This window comes from Malaclemys terrapin, chromosome 9, assembly GCF_027887155.1.
Source record: "Malaclemys terrapin pileata isolate rMalTer1 chromosome 9, rMalTer1.hap1, whole genome shotgun sequence".
In the NCBI taxonomy this organism is placed as follows: domain Eukaryota; kingdom Metazoa; phylum Chordata; order Testudines; family Emydidae; genus Malaclemys; species Malaclemys terrapin.
Genome location: NC_071513.1, coordinates 73,287,296 through 73,310,453, shown reverse-complemented (window position 1 = coordinate 73,310,453; position 23,158 = coordinate 73,287,296). Strand labels below are relative to the sequence as shown.

At 41.4% G+C, this 23,158-nt stretch overlaps 2 protein-coding genes across 9 annotated transcripts in view; one reads left to right on the top strand and one right to left on the bottom strand.

Moving 5' to 3' along the window:
- Positions 1–11,374, bottom strand: part of FBXO36 (F-box protein 36) — a 118,713-nt gene extending 107,339 nt beyond the window's left edge. For all 5 annotated transcript variants that reach the window (XR_008446212.1, XR_008446211.1, XM_054039934.1 and 2 more), the window contains exon 1: positions 11,273–11,374. Coding sequence is in view for 3 of the 5 variants with exons in the window: in XM_054039934.1 (XP_053895909.1) it covers positions 11,273–11,368 (96 nt within the window). In the remaining 2 variants the exon portion in view is untranslated. The remainder of the gene's footprint in view (positions 1–11,272) is intronic.
- A 351-nt stretch (positions 11,375–11,725) lies between these two features.
- The window catches only part of TRIP12 (thyroid hormone receptor interactor 12), a 172,410-nt gene continuing 160,977 nt past the window's right edge, over positions 11,726–23,158 (top strand). For 2 of the 4 annotated variants that reach the window (XM_054040670.1, XM_054040669.1), the window contains exon 1: positions 11,726–11,929. The gene's annotated coding sequence lies outside the window, so the exon portion shown is untranslated. The remainder of the gene's footprint in view (positions 11,930–23,158) is intronic. The other 2 variants (XM_054040673.1, XM_054040671.1) reach the window with 1 other exon arrangement.

The following is a 23,158-nucleotide window of genomic DNA, read 5'->3' as shown; positions in this document are numbered from 1 at the left end:
CAAAAATCTATCAAGGACAGTACTTGGTCCTGATGTGAAAGTAGGGGACTGCACTTGATGACCTTTCAAGCTCCCTTCCACCTCTATGAGATAGGATAGGTGTATAACTGACTCACAACAGGTTAACGATGATGCTACTCTTGTGGTTTCATCACAAGTCAAGGTTTCCTCACCAACTATGAGGAGCAGAAAATTACTTTTTTATAAAATGAAAACTGAAATTCTCATGTAATCACATGACTACAAGAGCTGGCATTTAAAAAAAACCCACACCAAATATTGCAAGACTTGCAATAAAATTACAAAAGTTAACAACACTGCACTCAGAATTTATTGCAAGATTGGGCCTAATTTAAAATACAATAAATTGGTAACAAACAAGAGAAGGTAAGGAGGAAGGAGAACAGCAACAGCAATAAGAGCACTTGGTTACACACACTAGCTATTTGTCCAACGTGACAGTTCTGAATCTGTTTATTTGTTTAAAAATATCTGGGCATTGATCTCCTACTGCACATGTAGATGTGCAGGTATGTCTTTGCTAGCATGCAGTTATACAGGGAAATTGTATGGGAATATTTGGTAAAACATAAAAGTTGTTCCATAAGTACTATATATTACTTTTATGGCTAAGTGGTTAAACATTTTACCAACATGAAGCAATCCCATGCCTAGTCAAACATTTGCTAATGTTGTGGGTGACAGGTGTATTATTAATTACATGTTGAGTAGATCATTCTCTGGTTACATTCCTAGTGTTACCATCCTAATTTTCTAGTCATCAGGCGATTCCCTAAGGGACTTAAGCACCAGACTCCTGTTCGTCCTTGCTCTGTGTCTCACCACACTATCCCTACCATCTGGAATAAGCTCCCAGAACCTTTTCAAATCCTACTTTTTCTTCATAGCCTATTATCCCCAATACAACAATAAAATTTTATTCCTGGAACTTCTAAGTTTTTCTATTTCCAATTATGTTCCTTTAATGTGACTATTATATACTTTGCTGCCACCCACCATACCAACAGATGTTAACTCTATCATAGTTTGTAATCAATGCTAGACAAATCACTAACCAGAAGTTTGATCCTACTTACCAACAGAATATGCAAGAATTGCAGAACATGCAAAGTGTGGGGTGCGTGGGAGGGAAAGCGTGAATCAATCCCCCATTCCAGAGAACAGTTTTGAGGGTAAAACTAAGAGAGACAAAAGATATGCCCTTGTCTACACTAGGGAAATTTACTAAAAATTTCCAACCCATGCTACCATCAGTTCCAGAAGAAGTCCTAGCGTAGACAAAGCTTCTTTGGCCAGATCTGATTTTTACCACTATGTTATTTAAACCTGGCTCTTAGAGGTAAATAATCCTGCCCCTTCCTCCACAACAATGCAAAGCACTCTTAAGAATGGCCACACTGGGTCAGACCAGTGGTCCATCTAGCCCAGTATCCTGTCTTCTGACAGTGGCTGGTGCCAGATGCTTCAGCGGGAATGTACAGAACAGGGCAATTATCAAGTGATCCAGCTCGTCGTCCACTCCCAGATTTTGGCAGAGAGAGGTTTAGGGACACCCAGAGCATGGGTTTGCGTCCCTGACTATCTTGGCTAATAGCCATTGATGAACCTATTAGCCATGAATTTATGTAATTCTTTTTTGAACCCAGTTATACTTTTGACTTTCACAATTCCAGGCAACGAGATTGATTGTGCATTGTTTGAAGTACTTCCTTATGATTGTTTTAAACCTGCTGCCTATTCATTTCATTGGGTGACCCCTGGTTCTTGTGTTATATAAAGGGGTAAATAACACTTCTTTATTCACTTTCTCTACACCATTCATGATTTTATAGACATAGATCAGATCCCCCCCTTAGTCATCTATTTTCTAAACTGAACAGTTCCAGTCTTTTTAATCGCTACTCATATGGAAGCTGTTCCGTATCCCTAATCATTTTTGTTGCCCTTCTCTGTACCATTTCCAAATCTAATGTATCTTTTTTTGACATGGGGTGACCAGAATTGCATGCAGTATTAAAGGTGTGGTTGTACCATGGATTTATATAGTGGCATTCTGATATTTACAGTCTTATTATTTATCCTTTTTCTAATGGTTCCTAACATTCTATTAGCTTTTTTGACTGCCACTGCACATTAGGTGGATGTTTTCAAAGAACAATCCATGATGACTTCAAGATCTTTCTTGAGTGGTAACAGCTAATTTAGACCCCATAATTGTGTATGTACAGTTGGGATTATGTTTTTCAGTGTGCCTTACTTCGTACTTATTAACACTGAATTTCATCTGCCCAGTGACCCATTTTTGTGAGATCCCTTTGTAACTCATTGCAGTCTGCTTTAGCCTTAACTATCTTGATTAATTTTGTATCATCTGCAAACTTTGCCACCTCACCGTTTTTCCAGATCATTTCTGAATATGTTGAACAGCACTGGTCCCAGTACAGATCCAAGGACCCCGCTATTTACTTCTCTCCATTGTGAAAACTGATCATCTATTCCTACCCTTTGATTCCTGTCTTTTAACCAGCTACTGACCCATGAGAGGACCTTTCCACTGACCCATGAGAGGACCTTTCCTCTTATCATGACTCCTTATTTTGCTTAGGAGCCTTTGGTGTCACACCTTGTCAAAGGCTTTCTGAAAATTCAAGTACACTATATCCACTGGATCAGCCTTGTTCATATGCTGTTGACATTCTCAAAGAATTCTAACAGATTGTTGAGGTACTATTTCCCTTTACAAAAGCCATGTTAACTCTTCCTCAATATAGCGTGTTCCTCTATGTGTCTGATATTTCTGTTCTTCACTATAGTTTCAGCTATGGCTGTCAAGTGATTAAAAAAATTAATCGCGATTAATCATGCGCTGCTAAACAATAATAGAATACCATTTATTAAACTTTTTGGATGTTTTCTACATTTTCAAATATTGATTTAAATTACAACACTGAATACAAAGTGTACAGTGCTCACCTAATATTTATTTTTTTTACTAATATTTGAACTGTAAAAAACAAAAGAAATAGTATTTTTCAATTCACCTAATACAAGTACTGTAGTGCAATCTCTTTATCATGAAAGTTGAACTTACAAATGTAGAATTATGTACAAAAAAACCTGCATTCAAAAACAAAACAATATAAAACTTGAGCACCTACAAGTCCATTCATTCCTACTTTAACCCATCACTCAGACAAACAAGTTTGGTTATAATTTGCAGGAGATAATGCTGCCCGCATCTCATTTACAATGTCACCTGAAAGTGAGAACAGGCATTCTCATGGCACTGTTGTAGCCGGCGTTGCAAGATATTTACGTGCCAGATGCACTAAAGATTCATATGTCCCTTCATGCTTCAACCACAATTCCAGAAGACATGCATCCATGCTGATGACGGGTTCTGCTCGATAATGATCCAAAGCACAGCGGACCAATGCATGTTCATTTTCATTATCTGAGTCAGATGGCACCAGCAGAAGGTTGATTTTCTTTTTTGGTGTTGGGTTCTGTAGTTTCTGCATCTGAGTGTTGCTCTTTTAAGACTTCTGAAAGCATGCTCCTTACTTCATCCCTCTCAGATTTTGGAAGGCACTTCAGATTCTTAAACCTTGGATCGAGTGCTGTAGCTATTTTTAGACATCTTACATTGGTACCTTCTTTGCGTTTTGTCAAATCTACTGTGAAAGTGTTCTTAAAATGAACATGTGCTGGGTCATCATCCAAGACTGTTATAACATGAAATATATGGCTGAATGTGAACAGGAGACATACAATTCTCCCTGAAGGAGTTGAGTCACAAATTTAATTAACGCATTATTTTTTTAACAAGCATCATCAGCATGGAAGTATGTTCTCTGGAATGGTGGCTGAAGCATGAAGGGGCATACGAATGTTTAGCATATCTGGCACGTGAATACCTTGCAATGCCGACTACAAAAGTGCCATGCGAACGCCTGTTCTCACTTTCAGGTGACATTGTATATAAGAAGGAGGCAGCAGTATCTCCTGTAAATGTAAACAAACTTGTTTGTCTTAGCCATTGGCTGAACAAGAAGTAGGACTGAGTGGACTTGTAGGCTCTAAAGTTTTACATTGGTTTGTTTTTGAGTGCAGTTATGTAACAAAAAAATCTACATTTGTAAGTTACACTTTCATGATAAAGAGATTGCACTACAGTACTTGTATGAGGTGAACTGAAAAATACTATTTCTTTTGTTTATCATTTTTACAGTGCAAATATTTGTAATAAAAATAATAATATAAAGTGAGCACTGTACACTTTGTATTTTGTGTTGTAATAGAAATCAATATATTTGAAAATGTAGAAAAACATCTAAAATATTTAATCAATTTCAATGGATATTCTATTGTTTAAACAGTGCGATTAATCGTGATTAATTTTTTTATCGCAATTAATATTTTTGAGTTAATCGCATGAGTTAACTTTGATTAATCGACAGCCCTAGTTTCAACCAATTTGCCTGGTATTGAAGTTAGGTTTACAAGCCTGTAATTGCCAGGATTGCCTCTGGAGCCTTTTTAAAAATTTGGCATTGCATTAGGTACTCTCCAGTCATCTGGTGTGGGGCATGGATCAGCGTTCATGTTGCACTCCCCGTCAATATCTAGCCCAAGCCAGGGAAGCTAATCATCGAACCAGCAGACCAAATTCAGTGAAAAATCCTGGTCACGTGCCACCTGAGGCACACTGCACATATGCTAAGAAGTCTTCTGGTACAGAGGCTAAGTTAAGTGATAGTAGAATTGCTAAATGTGGTACATAACCTATTTCACATTTGAGTTCCTTCAAAACTCTGGGGTGAATGCCATCTAGTCCTGGTGATTTATTACTGTTTAATTTATCAGTTTGTTCCAAAACCTCCTCTATTGACACCTCACTCTGGGACAGTTCCTCTGATTTGTTACCTAAAAAGAAAGGCTCAGGTGTGGGAATCTCCCTCACATCCTCTGCAGTGAAGATCAATGCAAAGAGTTTATTTAGCTTTTCCACAACAACCGTGTCTTCTTTGAGTGCTTCTTAATCACTCTAGCCCCACTGATTGTTTGGCAGGCTTCTTGCATCTATGTACTTAAATATTTTTTTTTTGCAACATTTTTCTTAGTTTTTGTGTCTTTTGCTAGTTTATCTTCAAATTCTTTTTTGGCCTGCCAAATTATACTTTTACATGTGACTTGCCAGAGTTTATGCACCTTTCTATTTTCCTCAGTGAGATTTGATTCCCAATTTTTAAAAGATTTTTTTTGCCCTCTAACCACCTCTTTTACTCTCTTGTTTAGCCATGATGGCACTTTTTGGTCCTCTTATGTTTTCTTTTTTAAATTTGGGGGGTATACATTTAGTTTGAGCCTTTATTATGATGTTTTTAAATAGTTTCCATGCAGCCTGCAGGCATTTCATTCTTGTGACTGTTGCTTTTAATTTCCCTTTAACTAGTGTCCTCATTTTTTGTGTAGCCCCCCTTCTGAAGTTAAATGCTACTGTGCTGGACTTCTTTAGTATTTTCTCCCCTGCAAGTATGTTAAATTAAATTACATTACATTATCATCACAATTACCAAGCAGTTCAACTATATTCACCTCTGGGACCAGATCCTATGCTCCACTTAGGGCAAAATCAAGAATTGTCTCTCCCCTTGTAGGTTCCAGGATTAGCTACTCCAAGAAGCAGTCATTAATTTTGTCTAGAAACTTTATCTCTGCATCCTGTCCTGAGGTGATATGTACCCAGTCAGTATGAGGATAGTTGGAACCCTCCATTATTACTAAGTTTTCTATTTTTATAGCCTCTCTAGTCTCCCTGAGCATTTCACAATCTCCATCACGGTCAGGTACTCAGTATATTCCTACTTCTATACTTTTATCAGTCAAGCATGCAATTTCTATCCATAGAGATTTTATGGTACAGTTTGAGTCATTTAAGATTTTTACTATATTTGGCTCTATGCTTTTCACATATAGTGCACATATATTGCCACTCCTCCCTCCTACCCCCACCAGCACAACCTATTCTGTCACTCTTATCTATTTTGTACCCTGGTATTACTGCGTCCCATTGATTTATCATTGTTCCACCAAGTTTCTGTGGGTATGTCTACACTACGAAATTAGGTTGATTTTATAGAAGTCGATTTTTATACAGTCGATTGCGTATGTCCACACTAAGCGCATTAAGTCAGCGGAGTGCATCCTCACTACCGTGGCTAGCATCGATTTAGGGAGCGGTGCACTCTGGGTAGCTATCCCACAGTTCCCGCAGTCTCCACCGCCCATTGGAATTCTGGGTTAAGCTCCCAATGCCTGATGGGGCTAAAACATTGTTGCGGGTGGTTTTGGGTATATGTTGTCAGTCGCCCCTCCCTCCGTGAAAGCAACGGCAGACAATCATTTCGCACCAGATACCAGGGCATTAGAAGAGCACAGCAAGGCCTGTTGCGCATCAGAGAAGCTTTGAAAACCAGTTTCATGACTGGCCAGGCTTCGGTGTGACAGTTGTGTGTGTTTCTCCTTGATGCAAACCCGCCCCCTTTGTTGATTTTAATTCCCTGTAAGCCAACCACCCTCCCCCCTTCAAAATAAAATAACTATTATTTTGAAACAATGCATTCTTTCTTTATTCATTAAAAAAAAAAAAAAAAAAAGAGAGAGATAGCAGATAAGGTAGCCTTGGTGTGTGGGGGAGAAGGAAAGGACAAGGCCACATTGCTTATTGTAGCCACACTAAAAATCAAACTGTTTGAATGACAGGCTTCTGTTGCTTGGGCCATCCTCTGCAGTGGAGTGGCTGGGTGCCCGGAGCCCTCCTCCCCAGCATTCTTGGGCGTCTGGGTGAGGAGGCTATGGAATATGAGGAGGAGGGTAGGCGGTTATACAGTGGATGCAATGGGGGTCTGTGCTCTTGTTGGCTTTCCTGCAGTTCCAACAGACACTTCATCATGTCCATTTGCTCCCCCATTAGCCTCTGCATAGCATCCTGCCTCTGCTCTTCGCGCTCACTTAATTCTTTCCTGGCCTCTGCCACTGAATGCCTCCATGCATTAAGCTGTTCCCCATCAGTGCAGGAGGACTGCATGAACTCAGAAAACATATCATTGCAAGTGCATTTTTTTCACCTTCTAATCTGCGACAACCTCAGGGACGGAGATGATGGGGGAACGTAGAAACATTCTATTCGCTACGATTCTGGTGGGACTGCATGGTCACCTGTGCTGCTGAGTTCGCCACGCTGACCAAACAGGAAATGAAATTCAAAAGTTCCCAGGGCTTTTCCTGTGTACCTGGCTAGTGCATCGGAGTTCAAAGTGCTGTCCAGAGCAGTCACAATGGAGCACTCTGGGATAGCTCCCGGAGGCCAATACTGTCGATTTGCATCCGCACTACCCCAAATTCGACCCAGCAAAGTCGATTTTAGCGCTACTCCCCTCGCTGGGGAGAAGTACAAAAGTCTATTTTAAGAGCCCTTTAGGTCGATGGAACAGGGTTGGTTGTGTGGATGCATTCATTTTTAAATTGACCTAACTCGGCTAAATTCGACCCCCGTAGTGTAGACCAGACCTGTGATGCCTATTATATCAATATTGTCATAAAAATATAAGAATGGCCCTACTGGGTCAGATCAAAGGTCCATCTAGCCTGGTATCCTGTATTCTGACAGTGGCCAGTGCCAGGTGCCCCAGAGGCAATGAACAGAACAGGTAATCATCAAATGATCCATCCCCTGTCGCTCATTCCCAGCTTCTGGCAAACAGAGGCTAGGGACACCATTCCTGCCCATCCTGGCTAATAGCCATTGATGGACCTATCCTCCATGAATTTATCTAGTTCTTTTTTGAACCCTGTTATGGTCTTGGCCTTCACATCCTCTGGCAAGGAGTTCCACAGGTTGACTGTGCGTTGTGTGAAGAAATACTTCCTTTTATTTGTTTTAAACTGATGCCTATTAATTTCATTTGGTGACCCCTAGTTCTTGTGTTATGAGAAGTAGTAAACAGCATTTCCTTATCTACTTTCTCTATACCAGTCATGATTTGATACACCTCAATCATATCTCCCCTTAGCCATCTCTTTTCCAAGCCGAAAACCCCCAGTCTTATTAATCTCTCCTCATATGGAAGCCGTTCCATACCCTAATAATTTTTGTTGCCCTTTTCTGAACCTTTTCCAATTCCAATGTCTTTTTTGAGACGGAGTGACCACATCTGCACACAGTATTCAAAATGTGGGCGTACCATGGATTTATATAGAGGCAACATGATATTTTCTGTGCTATTATCTATCCCTTTCTTAATTATTCCCAGCATTCTGTTCGCTTTTTTGACTGCTGCTGCACATTGAGTGAATGTTTTCAAAGAACTATCCACAATGACTCCAAGATCTCTTTCTTGAGTGGTAACAGCTAATTTAGATCCCATCATTTTATATGTATAGTTGGGATTATGCTTTCCAATGTGCATTACTTTGCATTTATCAACATTGAATTTCATCTGCCATTTTGTTGCCCAGTCATCCAGTTTTGAGAAATCCTTTTGTAGCTCTTCGCAGTCTGCCTGGGTCTTAACTATCTTTAGTAATTGTGTATCATCTGCACATTTTGCCACCTCACTGTTGACCCCTTTTTCCAGATCATTTATGAATATGTTGAATAGGACTGGTCCCAGAACAGACCCCTGCAGGACACCAGTATTTACCTCTCTCCATTCTGAGAACTGACCATTTATACCAAACCTTTGTTTCCTATCTTTTAACCAGTTACCAATCCATGAGAGCACCTTTCCTCTTATCCCGTGGCAGCTTACTTTGCATAAGAGCCTTTGGTGAGGGACCTTGTCAAAGGCTTTCTGAAAATCTAAGTATACTATATCCACTGGATCCCCTTGGTCCACATGGTTGTTGATCCCCTCAAAGAATTCTAGTAGATTGGTGAGGCATGATTTCCCTTTACTAAAACCATGTTGGGTTTGGGTTAAACCTCATTGAAACTGCTGGATATTAATAGCTGCCCTTCATTTGGGGAAAAATGTAAAGAACAATTGAGCTACTTTATAGTATAGATGGATGAAACAATAGGGGCCTTTGCCCAGAACAAAGCCACATCCAAAGCTGGAGTAGGTTTTAGCCATGTGGCAGGAGGTCCCTCTGTGATCTTGGGGGCAGGGTTTGATTGGACTTGAGTGGTGTGTATCACTGCTTCCCTTTAACAAACACCACAGAAACAGACACAGAAAAGAAGACAGCAGAACAAGGAGTTGGAGGATGGCCCTGAGAAAAAGCCGAGAGAGAGCGCCTTTTGTGCTAAGCGCTGGCTAGAAAGGGTCTTGGAATTGTGAGCAAAGTAACTGTGTCTTGCTGTGTATAGGGAAACAGGAACTGGTACATTTCTAGTAAATAAACAGATTACATAAAAGAAATACCTGACTCCATCATCAATTTCTCCACCCAACTGAAACAACTCTCAGGGGGCCAAATATTGCCAAAGTGCTCAGGGGGCAACAATATATATTTTTTCAAAAATGGCAGAATGTAATGAACATTTTTTAAAAATCACCTTAGTCAGACACCCAATGTTGAAATTTCAGCGTCAAAACAGAATTTTTCAGAAAGCTATTAAGTCCAAAAGGAAGTTGTAATGGAAACTCTTGAAATTTAAACTATTTTTGTTGCTCTTGTTGACTGGTATACTTTCATATTCGTTGGAAAAAACAAACCAACAATTATCTATAGTGGCACTTTTAGAAGGAAACTAATAGCTTTGAAGAGATCAAAAGAAAAACCATGTGGGACATAAAGATCAAAGCTTAGAATTGTATTCATTTTGGAATTATAGATTCAATTTTGGTTTGTTTATTTTACAGGCCTGCCAACTCTTATCTAATTGGAGGGAAGACATCTTTGTCATTTTGGATTAGTTTTAATGACATGTAAAAAGTATCTCCTTCTTGTGACAAAGAATTTGGCTATGTGTTTCAAGGAGACCATTAAAATCTCATTTAGTATATTATTTCTGAAGTCTCACAACATTAAAACTTATACACACAGCTTGAGACAGAGTTCAGTATTCATATTTTGCACCTGCTCTCTCCATGCAATGCCTTCACTTTCAAGATCAATCCCAGTCAAATTTAGGGTAAACATGAAACAAACCTGAAGTAAATCTTTAAAGAAGTGGAAATTAATCCCATCATTTGTGGGGGAGGCTCTCTTATTGGAGATTAAAACTGATGCCTTAAAACTGCTTTAAAATTACTCTTGTGATAAAGGATTTTGTAGTATGTTTCAATAAGACACTTAAAATCTCACTCAGGATTATTTTGAACACTCTTTCTGGACCACCCTTGGACATTCCCAGAGAAACAAGATTCTAACTAACCTGCCAAAGAAGTGTCTTGACATGTATTATCCGTAAGATTATGAAAACGTATTGGATTCCTGTCCCAAAACAGGCAGATTAATTCTTCCTAGCTATTCACTTCACCTTTCTGGCGGGATAGTTCAATGTAAAGCTACTGATTTGCCTGTAGATTCAGTTTATTCCAGCTCCTTTAAAACTTGCTTTTCCTTAGGAAAAGCATTGTGACTTTTCTTAGCATTGTGTTGCTTTCTCTAATCACCAGATCACTTATTTGTGACAGTCTTTGAAAGTCCCTTAATTCGTTCTATATTTTTTGTCAAGGTCATAGTATCTCATGCAACTGGGAAATGTTTTCAAGGTTACTTAATCATCACTCTGCAACACTTTTTCATACTTAGTTGGTGACTTTCCCATTTTACCCCTGAATCCTTACTGGGGATAACTTCCAATGCGTATTGGATCCTCAGACCTCACATGCTTTACATGAACTACTACTCAGATCCCATTCAGTGATGATACCCCCACTTCCCTGGATACTTGGTCAGTGAGTTTTCCACCAGGCAATGCTTTCCCATACATTCACAAGCACGTTTTAGTGACGCTTAAGAATCCTATGTGCCCTCTGCCCCTCTGGACCCACCTTTGGTGGTATTTCCCCACCCGCATACCAGACTCCTAGTCAATGGCCTTTGCCAGGCCCCCCTCTGGATCCCCGACCGGTGACAGATCCGTAGACTCTCCCCAGGCTTCGCGTTGCCCCGACAGCCCGTTGAGTTGCCTTATCTGCGTGCGAGCCGGAGCAGCAACAGCCCGGTAGGCAGCTGGCAGTGGGGTGGGGGCGCTGACGGAGGCCACGGGCAGGGCCTCCTTCCCTCGTTCACCCACCTCCTTCCGGGTGACGATCAGCTGGTAGAAGTCCTTGCTGGGGGCCGGGGCCTGCGCGCGGGCCTCGAACAGGTCCTCCTGCAGTAGAGACGCCATTTTGGGACGCTGGCAAGAGGGACTATGGCAACCAGGAAGGGGCGGGCATCACGAAAGGTCACTGGGAGCCCAGCCCCCTCTTAAAGGGGCCGGGTGGATATTAACGCTCTAGCCCAGCGGGGTCTTCGCCCCAGCGGTGAGGAGGGTCCCGTACACCCCTTCGTTGGTAAAAACAGTCCCTCCAGCCCCGCTGACCTGAGGGGAAATACTTGCATGGACCCAGGGGTGACGACCCCGGCGGAAGGATACCGCTCGCTAGGCCAAGAAACGCCTGCCAGCGCAGGGAACCAGGACGAGCAAACCGCCGGTCCACGAGCTTCGCGGGGGTCGGCCAGCCGGGCAGGGGGAGCGCATTTAGGCAGGGGGGACGGGCAGGGGCTGCGGGCCCCATTGAGGGGTTAAGTAGTCCCCAGCCTCCCCCTGTGCTACTGGAAGGGGTTCGGCTGCGGAGGCGGACGAAGCGATGGTCGGTGCTGCGGCTTCAGCTGATAATTGAAGGGAAGGGAAGCTGCTGCTGGGGTGGCACGGAGCGTCTGCGGAGGCCGCATCGGGACAAACTAGGTACATGGGACCCCCTTCCCTTTTCCTGGGCACTGAGGATCTGAGGGGGGGTGCTGGGCCCCCTCAACTGCCCTAGGCTCTCTTGGTCAGGCCTGTTGTGTCACCCCCGATATGAGCCCAGCTGCCTGTCCCTGTCTACCCGGGGCAGGGGGGAGGGGAGACGCGCCATCCTAGGCATTGTTTGTGGAAGAGTGAGGGCTGGGGCCTGGGGGGAGGTGTAAAGATCGGGGGAGGGAGAGATGCTACGCGGGGCGGGTGGCAGGGCCGACGAGGGCCCTGGGTTTAATAATGGGATTCTGGTGGTGAGGCCCTCACTGAGGAAGGGGAAGGGATGAGGGGGTGGAGGTGGTAGAAATGGAACTGACAAAATGGCCAAGCAGCCACTGGAAGCTGACTTCAGTACACCCCCACCGCCCCCAAAATATTCACGGGGAAGGGGAGAGGAGAGAAGCTGCCCCCAGTCCCTGCCTCACGCAATGTTCCCGACAGCCTGGAGCCCCAAGGTGGGGGACTCTCCTCCGCACCAGCTACGACTAGCTCTGTGGCCTGTGTAGTTGCTAATACAAAAGGCTAGTGTCAGGGTTGACGCTACTGAACCCGATTTGTATTTGCCTCCCTCCACATGAACCCCCTTTCCCTGTTGCAGTTATACTTATTTTTTAAGGAGCTATTGAGTGTCCTTTTTTATAATAGCAACAAAAATCCCAGCCGGAGAAAGAAAAGGCAAAATAATCAGCCGCCGTCCATATTTCCTAGGCGGGGGGATAGGGTGTTGATTCGAGTTACAATACTGACTACCCACTACAGGATTATTTCTACCCGCATCGGTTGAGAGTTGATTCCCCCCCCCCCCTCTTTTCTTTTTTTCTTTTTTGTTGCTTTCAGTGAAGTAACTAATCCCTTGGTCCTGCCGTTTGTTTGCATAATACTCACACGTAAATTCTCTCTTCCCCCGTCACCCCCTTTACTGCTAGTCCCGTGATACCGTATCGGTGAGCGTGGCTGGGTATTGGGGAGCCGTGCAGATTTTTTTTTGTGGTGCTCACAGCACTCGCGCCGATCCCTTCCTAGCTGCTGCCCGGGCTGTCTGGGTCTGGTAAACAAACCGATGCCGGGGCTTTTACCAGACCTACAGGCCCATCTTCCTGCTGTTCAACTTTTTTATTGTTCCCCCTCCCCCCGCCTCCTAATGCACTGGCTCATCGGGTTTCTCCGCAGTTGGGTGTTTTAAGGGATCGGGAGTCTGAAAGTCTAGACTGTGAACTGGAAAATAATAGGGGGAAGAGTGGAAAGTTGTGTCACGGGCTTTGGGGGAAAAACATCGACGTATGGAACAAAGGTCCTGCCTGAAATGGAGAGAGAGAGGCCTACATGTGAGGCCCGATTGTGTCGCATTTACACAAGGGGAAAGAAATGAGAGCTTGGCATTGGCTTAAATTCACCTCGTAAGTCTGGCATACAGTTTGGAAACGCCTTTAGAGTGCGTTCGGTTTATTTTCAGGGTGGTTTTGATATGTGCAGCCATCCACTAATCATCCTAATTCAGGGTGAGTTTCAGTGTAACCAGTCTTCTTTCTTCATCCTGTTCAGCAGCCCTATTGATACACTGGATTTAAGGCCACATCATAAAAGTTTACTTTCTGAAAAGGGTGACTTTCTGAATTTTTCTATTTGAGAGCATAAGCTTAAATTTATACTTGAATATTGAGTTTCATGGAGTTCTCGGGGCTGTCATCTTTTGACAGGGCAACTTGAGTAAGGGACACTGAATTAAGAAACACAGCCAAATCCTTTATCACAAGAGAAAGAAACTTTAAAAACGAAATTAAAAATACAAAATGAAGGCGTTTTCCTCAATGAATAACATTTGTTTTGTCTCTGTACATATGTACAAGTAGAAATATCATGTATAGGTCAAGCATCAGCTAACAATCTTATAATTAAGGATGTCATTATTTCCACTGTGTACCCTATTTTCTTTTTTTCCCCCCTTATCCCCAGGAGTTCTGAGATTTGGTGGCTATTGTTAAAAAGACCCCTGAATTCTCGATATTTATATTCTTAATGATTTTTTTAAAGTGTCTGATGTTTAAAGTTAAACTGTCACTTAACATATTAAAAGGCTAAAATTGCCAGATGAGTACAATGAGCCTAAAAGCAATATTTTAGTGCGTAAATATTGTAAATAAGGCAGTCTATTGAGATGGCTAATTACTAATCAGTATTCAGAATTGTCTAACAAACTGTGTGGTAAGCTTTAATTTTTATTTACCACACTTACTAAATTTCTAAAAGGCTCTCAGTTATGGACTTCAAGTGCATGTACATTTATGTTCCTTCTATAAAATGAAAGAACACTTTCTCTAAAACTTGCTGCACCCACAAAGCCTCCCATTCTTAGAAGCCTCAGGAAAAGAGATGGGCTGGCTCATCATTTCACTCCCTGATTGTCAGACCAACTTGAGAAATGAATTTGCATCACTCTCCCGCTTCCTAGGAGAGCATAGTCTCAAACCTCAAGATGGTTAACATTCAGGGGCTGTGAACAAACAATACACAATATCGACAGCTTCAGCACAGCAAAGACCCCACAATTTTCAGGATTTTATAAATCAGCTAATGCTCCTCTTTCAGAGGAAAGAATGGAACCAATTAAGTACTACTCCAGCCAGGGACCACAGGCTTGGTGCCAGTGTTTTGTTTCTGTGAACATTATTTATCTCTTCAAAACTAGACCCTGAAAGCACACTAAGATAACATTTAGTCTGAAGCTTCAAAAGCAAGGAAATGTCTAATTGTATCTAAGATGCAAAGTCTTGGATAACAAAACATAAATTGCAAAAGCCTCTAATATATGATATATTGCAACATCTAGGCAGAAAAGGTTTAAAAAATCAGCTTTGAGTTTTCTTGCCCCTGTTTAGCTATCAGATCCTTAAGACTTTGAGGCCTGTTTACACTACTAATATAACCAGTAAGATAATCTGGCTGTACAACAGTTGTTCCCTTAAACCATGTTATCTAGCTTAGTTGGGAACTAAGTTAGGGTGTCTCTGTGCTATATGTTGTGATTCAGGATTCCAGGATTGCTTGTATTTGTAGGGTAGATGGGGGGCCTAAATACAGCTTTGGTAGTTTTGCCTAAACAATAGGCTGTAACAACTAAAGATTAAAGATTCCAAAGACTAAGTAACACAACTTCTAACCACCTAAGAAACCTATTAAATGGTGGGTACTGCTTGTCATGATTTATTTACCTTGTAACATGCTAAAAGATATATCCTCGGTTTCTGCTATTTCAGTGATGCCACATCTATACACCGATTACGAAGACACTTCTGTAAACCAGTAAACATAACTGAGGCCAGTAGAGCCCTGTAGCATCTCAAGAGGCATTTTTTTGTGGTAGGGTAAGATGGGCTCTTAATGTGAAGGCAGTGTAATACAGTGCACTGTCAGCTGGACAGGAATTCAGGAGACCTGGATTCTGTTCCTTAGTTTAATCTCTGCCACTGGTGTACTGGATTCCATGGCAAATCATGTCACCTCTCTGCTTCAGCTTCCCTAATTGTATAATGGGGCCAATATTTAACGTCTTTGTAAAGCTATTTGAGATCCAGGAATGATATCAGAGTACATGTCCATTGTAGATTACTTGGTGGTAGTAGTAGACATGAACTGTGACTATCCTTTCCTGAATCTGCTGATGCTCAAGGAAGGCAGTGGCACTGTTATAACAAGATTTCATGGTTAAGGGGTCTTAGATTTGTCTACATGTTTTGAAGTAAATTTTATTATGAATTAGCTCTTAAGACTACATGTAGAGCAGTATATTATGCCAGTAAGTGAATCAGTTACATGTTGGAGGATTTTCATAGCAATAGCTAGCTGATAGTTCTTGTATCTGGAAAAGCTGAAAGTGGCATGGGCCTAGTCTTCCTTGAATTCCCAGCTTCTACAATTTACATGAAGTCCTATGTTTCCTATGGTAGGAAAGTATCTTCACTTCTCATGCTTGAGAATAAGCAGCTGTTTCTGATAAAACAACATTCTGCCAAAGAAAATCATGAAACAAAAGCCAGTTATAAAACCTGAAATCAGCAGTAATCTGTAAATAGAACATTTCTAGTAACATCTCTTTATGATATCAAATGTGCTGTCAGTTTTAAGAGCATGACTTCGTTAACTAGTCTCTTTAAATTAATGGTATTCAGGTGCTTGTGGCAATCAGTTTTGTGTGGACAGATATTTTTCCATCCTGCCATATAATAGCCCTTTCTTGTCGGGTTAGAAGAACTTGGCTGCTTTGGCTATGCAAATATGCAATTAGTGGAATTGTCTTTACTTCCATCTGACGACTCCTGTTTTAGCACACACAACCAAATTGTCTATAAATAGGGAGTCTAGTAACAATTTTTTGCAATGTTCTTACTGAGACCAGTGACATTAATCTCTTGCATATCACCCAGTACAGCATTCAGCTATATTTGTAATGTGTATAAGGAGGAGGGTTGATACTACTGCTAATTAATAGTGCTATCAAGATTATTGGGAAAACTAGGCACAAAGTGGCTGACTTCAGTTCAAGACCCACTTAACTGAAAACATTGGAATGTAATATGAAACCATGTTGCAAATACTGTACTTAGAGAAAATTATGCATGGCTCAAAAGATGAGAATTTGTTTCCCATCACCCCAAGTTTCTACACCTCTACCCCGATATAACGCTGTCCTCAGGAGCCAAAAAATCTTACCGCCTTCTAGGTGAAACCACGTTATATCAAACTTGGTTTGATCCACCGGAGTGCGTAGCCCCTCCCCCCGGAGTGCTGCTTTACTGAGTTGTATCTGAATTCGTGTTATATTGGGTCACATTATATTGAGGTAGAGGTGTATAAACTCCATAATAGCTTTATTATTATTTTTACAACAGAAGGCAAAGTTCTGAATTAGACTGCATCCACACATTTGCTAACTTCTTTTATCAGGTGTTCAGTTCCTACAGCTTACAAAATGACACGTAATCTTGGTGGCTAATAATATAGCTGCTGTCTGTTTCTTGGTGGAGGGAGGGGGGCAACACATCTGCAAGCAACAAAATTTTACAATAGTGAGAAGAGGGTTGTCTCTGGTAAAGGATGCTTGTACATTTGATGGGGGTGGGGTGAAGGATTCTTAATGTTCATGCTGAAGAGACAGGAGTACTTTTCTAAGATCTTACCCAGAAGACTCAATTCACAGTAAAATTCAGTCTTCTGCAATTATCTCCCTCAGAAGAATGAATGGGCTAAGTCATCCTTGGGTTTTGAACATGGGGGTTGAAGAAAGTATTGGTATTTGGAAGTGGAGGCTGAGGTATCTGGTCAATCTCTGATTCCAGGTTCACCATGAACTCTTCCAAAAAAAATTCTGGAAAGCAAGATGTTCATTGTTCTAAAGATATGTGCATTTTACTGACTGTACAAATTCCCATTTATTGTATAATATTCATGTGAGTGTAAAGGTGAAAATGAGCATATTTCAATATAGTGACTAAAAAGGTGGGGAGGTTTTAGGAAACTTTCCTAAGATTGCCTGTAAATGACAGGCACTAGATTCCTAGGAATAGGCATACTGCTGATATTCCTTGAACTGGTGATTGACTGCAGGTCAGTAAAATTTTATATGTTGGAATGTGGAAAAGGGGGTAAACAATGTGGCAGAGTTCACACATGGTTAAGTCCAAAGCTGACTGCAGAGTCACAAAAGGATCTCACAAAACTGGGCAACAAAATGGCAGATGAAATTCAATATTAAGCGCAAAGTAATGCACATTGGAAAACATCCCAGCTAATACATAGAAAATGATGGTCAAAATTAGCACTCAAGAAAGATCTTGGAGTCCTATTTCTCTGAAAACATTCACTCAACATGTAGCAGCAGTCAAAAAAGCTAACGATGTTAAACACCGTTAGGAAAGGTATCGATGATAAGACACAACATATAATGGCACTACATAAATCCATGGTACATCCATACTTTGAATACTGCATGCAGCTCTGGTTATCCCATCTCAAAAAATATGTATTGGAATTGGAAAAGGACAACCTACGATTAGGAATAGGGAACAGCTTCCATACGAGGAGAGATTAGAAGGACTGGGACTGTTCATTTTAGAAAAAGGACTAAGGGAGGGGGTCTGATAAAAATCTGTAAAATCATGAATAGCATGGAGAAAGTGAATGGGGGAAATGTTAATTGTTTGTTTACAGAACACAAGAACCAGGGGTCATCCAATGAGATTAATAGGCAGCAGGTTTAAAATTAAAACCAGGTTCTTCACTCTACGTATAGTCAACCTGTGGAACTAGTTGGCCTTTGCAACATCACCTGGCAAAAGTATAACTGGGTTCAAAACAAAATTAGATAAGATCATGGAGACTAGGTCTATCAGTGGCTCTTAGGCAAGATGGCCAGAAATGCAGCCCCATGCTCTGGGTGTCCCCATCATCCAGTCCCAGCTTCTGGCAGTCAGAGGTTTAGGATGGATCACTCAATAATTGCCCTGTTCTGTTCATTCCCTCTGAAGCATCTGGCACTGGCAAAAGGCAGGATATCGGGCTAGATGGACCATTCATCTGACTTAGTATTGCTAGTCTTATGTTCATGTTATTAACATAGTTCTTATCAATCATAGTGCCATGTACTACTTGTTATAATCTAAGATCTGCTAGAACATAGTGTGCTTGTGCTTTCAGGGATAGTAGTTTGTGTAGTTGTGAAGCTGAAAGATTGCTTGAATGTAGAACCAAGCACATGGACAGAGTAAAGGCAAGTAAACGCAGAGAGCAAAACAGATAGAAATGGCTGGATAGACATTTAACTTCACATCCTCCTTGAAAGCCAGCTTTCAATCTGACCTTTTTTCCCCCAAAAAGAAAAGCTGAGACTTAATGTGACTCTTACTGATATCACTGTTGTGATACAAAAGCTATTTGAAAATCATGTCCTGCATCAGATTTACATATGTTCCTGACACTAGAACTCTCTAATTTTAACTGTAGTTTAGTGTTTAAGGAAAAGCCTACTGGTTTCATTGACTCCAAGAGATTGAGCCAGAATAGGCTTTCTTCATTTGAAGTGTATTTTTGAACAATAACTTTTTTTTTTAATTTGTCAAAAGTTGAAATGTTAACCATGTTTCACTGCTACACATGTTAATCAGGTGGCAGTTTATCCATTTTAGCTATAGTTTGATTTCCAGTGTGGACTACTCCTTCATGGTATCAACCCATCCCGTATACAGACTCTTAAAACTAAATTCATGTCTGGGGGAAAATGCAGACCTACATCTGAGGGTGCGGGTGTATGGAAACAAAACTAATTGAAAGCAAGAAACTGGTAAAATAAGAGTGTGTTAATGGGCAGTAAATTGGACACAAATCATGTAATACAGCATGGTGGGATTTTTAAAAATCCAATTTAGTTCCTGTGCTGCAGATGCAGACATATGTCAAGTCATGGAGCAGGAGAGGTGATGATAATACATCTCTGTATATTCTTGGTGATCCTGCACCCAGAACACTGCATTCATCTATGGACTCATCTTTGTTAGAAAGATATCGACAAGTGGAAGTGAGATTGGAAGATTAAAAAATTGGGAGGTGGGTATTTAATGGGGGGAAAAATTAGATGTGTGCTAATGGGTAAATAGCAACTGGAGAGAAGGGGTGTGTGACTGCCTTTCAGATATTTATAAATTAATACCAGTGATGGAGAGGAATTATTTTGGGTGATACAGGAGGGCACAAATACAAATAATATGGTGGTATTTAAAGAAGATAGCTGCAATTGAAGCCAGAAAAAGCTTCTTGAAAATGAGGCCTATTAGACTGACATCTCTTTAAGCGAAGTACTAGAAGCCACATCACTTAAGCCACTTGAGATGTAAAGCAGTAAAACTTGTACTACGGTGAACAACCGTGCATAGGCAATAGGGTAGAGTAATAGGTATCTTCCAGTAAATAGGCTGCTGAAAAATAGCCAGGTAGTAACTAAAACAGGATAAACATTGTGCTTGTTACTAATACATTATTTTGGTAGAAATAATTTAGAAAGCAAACTTTAATGTACAGGGAATGAGGGTTTACATCATGCCATTAGCTTTCAGGATGAGGGTTAAGTTACTCTGGGATGACGAAGGTGGGGGAAATCAAATTCATGTATAGAAAAGCTTTGCAAACAAATAACAGGATTTCCCTGCCTGTGGTGGGTTATCGTGTCTTTCCTGGAATATGATGATTTTGTGGTATCGTATTTGAATTGGAGCCTGATAGAAAGCCTTAATACTACAGCATGTGGACAGTCTCTGGTCTAATAGTCGAAACTAGTCAATGGTAAATATGCCATTAGATATAGGTAGGCTTGACTGAGCTTGATATTTCTTTATTTTTTTATAATTTTGACTGATAACAAGCTTCAAAAAACATGGGTATTATCAATTTAAATTTTCACAGTTGTAAGAAAATATGGTGTATCAGGCAATTATTTAATGATGGTAGACTTGAGATTCAAAAAGTTAATGCTTAATTAATAGCTGTTAAAACATAAATTGTCACATTACACATCAAACTATACAAAGTTGTTGTTCTTAAGTCAAACAAAGTTCTCAAGTGTCATTTTTCCCATCTATAAACTTTTGTTGATTGTGTATGATGAAATCAACATTTACCAAATAAACCCTACCCTCTCAAAAAACAAACAAACAAAAAAACAAACCCACAACCTTCCAAGTTTATGCGTAGATTGTCGATCATTGTCTAATGTGAAATATATAGATGAGAGAGCTCAAGTATTGAAGCTTGTCTTTTTATTCAAGAACCTGAAACATTGGCTCCTTTTTTCTTAAATTAAGGAAAAACTTTTGGGTTTGCAAGCAATTTATCTTTATATAAATAAATATTTGTTCCTAGGACTTCAGATCAGTTTCTTTAGATACTGTCCTGTTGTATTAGAATTGGTTTCTATTTCTTAAGATATAAGAATTTTGGGGAGTGATAGAATATTTGCCAAATCATGCATGCTTTTAGAAGCGCCCTCAATCTTCAGTATCTCTTTAGAGTGAATGTTCCAAATACTCTACGGTTAAAATCTATGTACTTAAGCCTTGGTCAGAGCAAAGGCCTCAGCCTTTAGAGCCAGTTCTAAAATGCATAACTCAGAATCTTGTTTGGAACAGAGTTAGAATTAATCTGGTGTCACTTGATGTTCACATTACAGTAACAGGTCCTAGTTTGCTTGACCAGGAAGTTTCTTGGGTATGTTTAGCCCCATTTCCCAATCCTCAGATTTTCACACTTCAACTGCGAATAAAATTTGAAAGCATACCCTCATTACTTAAACTGACTTTATATTTCATTAACTATTAATGTTAATTACTATTTGTTTGTGATAGGCTAAATGGATCAAAATGTTCCTTTTTAGCTTTGTGCTCTCTGGTTGAAAAACAGTTGCACAATTTGTCTACTAGGTTACTTTCTGAACTAATTGGGACATTTCTTACCATTATTCTGGAATACCTGTTCTAGAAAGTGTTACTTCTAGATACTTCAGTTGTTGCTGTGTAGCAGTTTAATCAAAAGTTAAGAATGAATTTACCTAATGCAGAACTACAAATATTGCTTTTATTCTAGTACTGAACAGATAGGTAATACTGAATGTGGGTTGTGTCTGCATTTGTATTCCTCATCACGTATTTAGCACTGGGGGAAGCAAAAGTGAGGTCTGGGTATGAGGAGCTTTTACCAAATAGCATTTCAGCTCTAAACCTCTCTCTGCACTAAATAAACTTCCCACTGGTAGCAGCTCTAGTATTGGTAAAATGGTTCTAGCCATGATCTAGACCAGGGGCTGGCAAACTTTTTGGCCTAAGGGCCGCATGGGGTTTCGTAAATTGTATGGAGGGCCGGTTAGGGGAGGGGGTCGTGGCCCGGCCCTCCATACAATTTACGAAACCCCATGCGACTCCTGCCCCATCCAACCCCCCCCACACCCCGTTCCCTGATGGCCCCTCTGGGACCCCTGCCCCATCCACACCACCCCACTCCCTGTCCCCTGACTGCCCCTGGATCCCCGCTGCCCCATCCAACCCCTCCTCTCATTCCTGACTGCCCCCCCCCCCCCCCCCCCCCCGGGACCTCCTGCCCCATCCAACCACCCATTCTTCCTGTCCCCTGACTGCCCCTGGAACCCCTGCCCCCTGCTGCCCCATCCAACCCCTGATTCCCCCTAACCACCATCCACACCCCCACCCCCTGACCACCACCCCAAACTCCCCTGCCCTCTATCCAACCTCCCCTGTTCCCTTACTGCACTGCTTGGAGCACCGGTGGCTGGCAGCAGGCCACACTGTCGCCACCGCGCAGCACAGAGGACTGGGTCAAGCCGGGCTCTGCAGCTATGCTGCCCCAGGAGCTCACAGCCCTGCCGCCCAGAGCATTGCGCTGGTGGTGGGGTGAGCTGAGGCTGCGGGGGAGGGGCCAGGGGCTAGCCTCCCAGGCCAAGAGCTCAGGAGCCGGGCAGGACGGTCCTGTGGGCCGGATGTGGCCCATGGGCCATAGTTTGCCCACCCCCAATCTAGACTGCTTTTGAGCAGGACATGATGATTGGTAGCTGGCCTATACTGGCATTTCTACAATTACTTGTGCTACCTGGCATCCTGTCTATAGTAGAGCTCCTAATAATGCTAACACCAGTAGAGCTGAACTAATGTTAGGAATAGTAGGAATTAAAAAAAAAAAAAATATTCCTGCCTCCATGGAGCCAAAACTTTATGTATTTTAAAAAAACCACCAGTTGTTGCACTGCTATGTAGTGGCCCCTAAAGTCATTTCACTTGTCTCAACTGTCTGTCAAATTATTAAATCATCCTTTCTCCAGCAGCGTATGTTGTCTCCTTCATGACCTTCCCAGCTCTGAGCATTGTCAGTCCTTAACGAAAACCCTCTCGCCTTAATGCCCCTCCTGTTTAATGGCTTGTTTGTGGCAAAGTCAAGCTGGTGTAATGGCAAACTGAAATCTACGGAGTAGGTCATATGATTGCTTTAAAAAACAAAATTCTTATCACTTGTGCTCCATCTACCTGTACTGTACTCCTTCCCCAAATCTTGCTTGTTTAATCTTGCTTGCTGTAACTCCAATTACTGTCTTTTGAAGTTGGTTGGTTGGGTTTTTTGTTTTTCTTTTGTTCT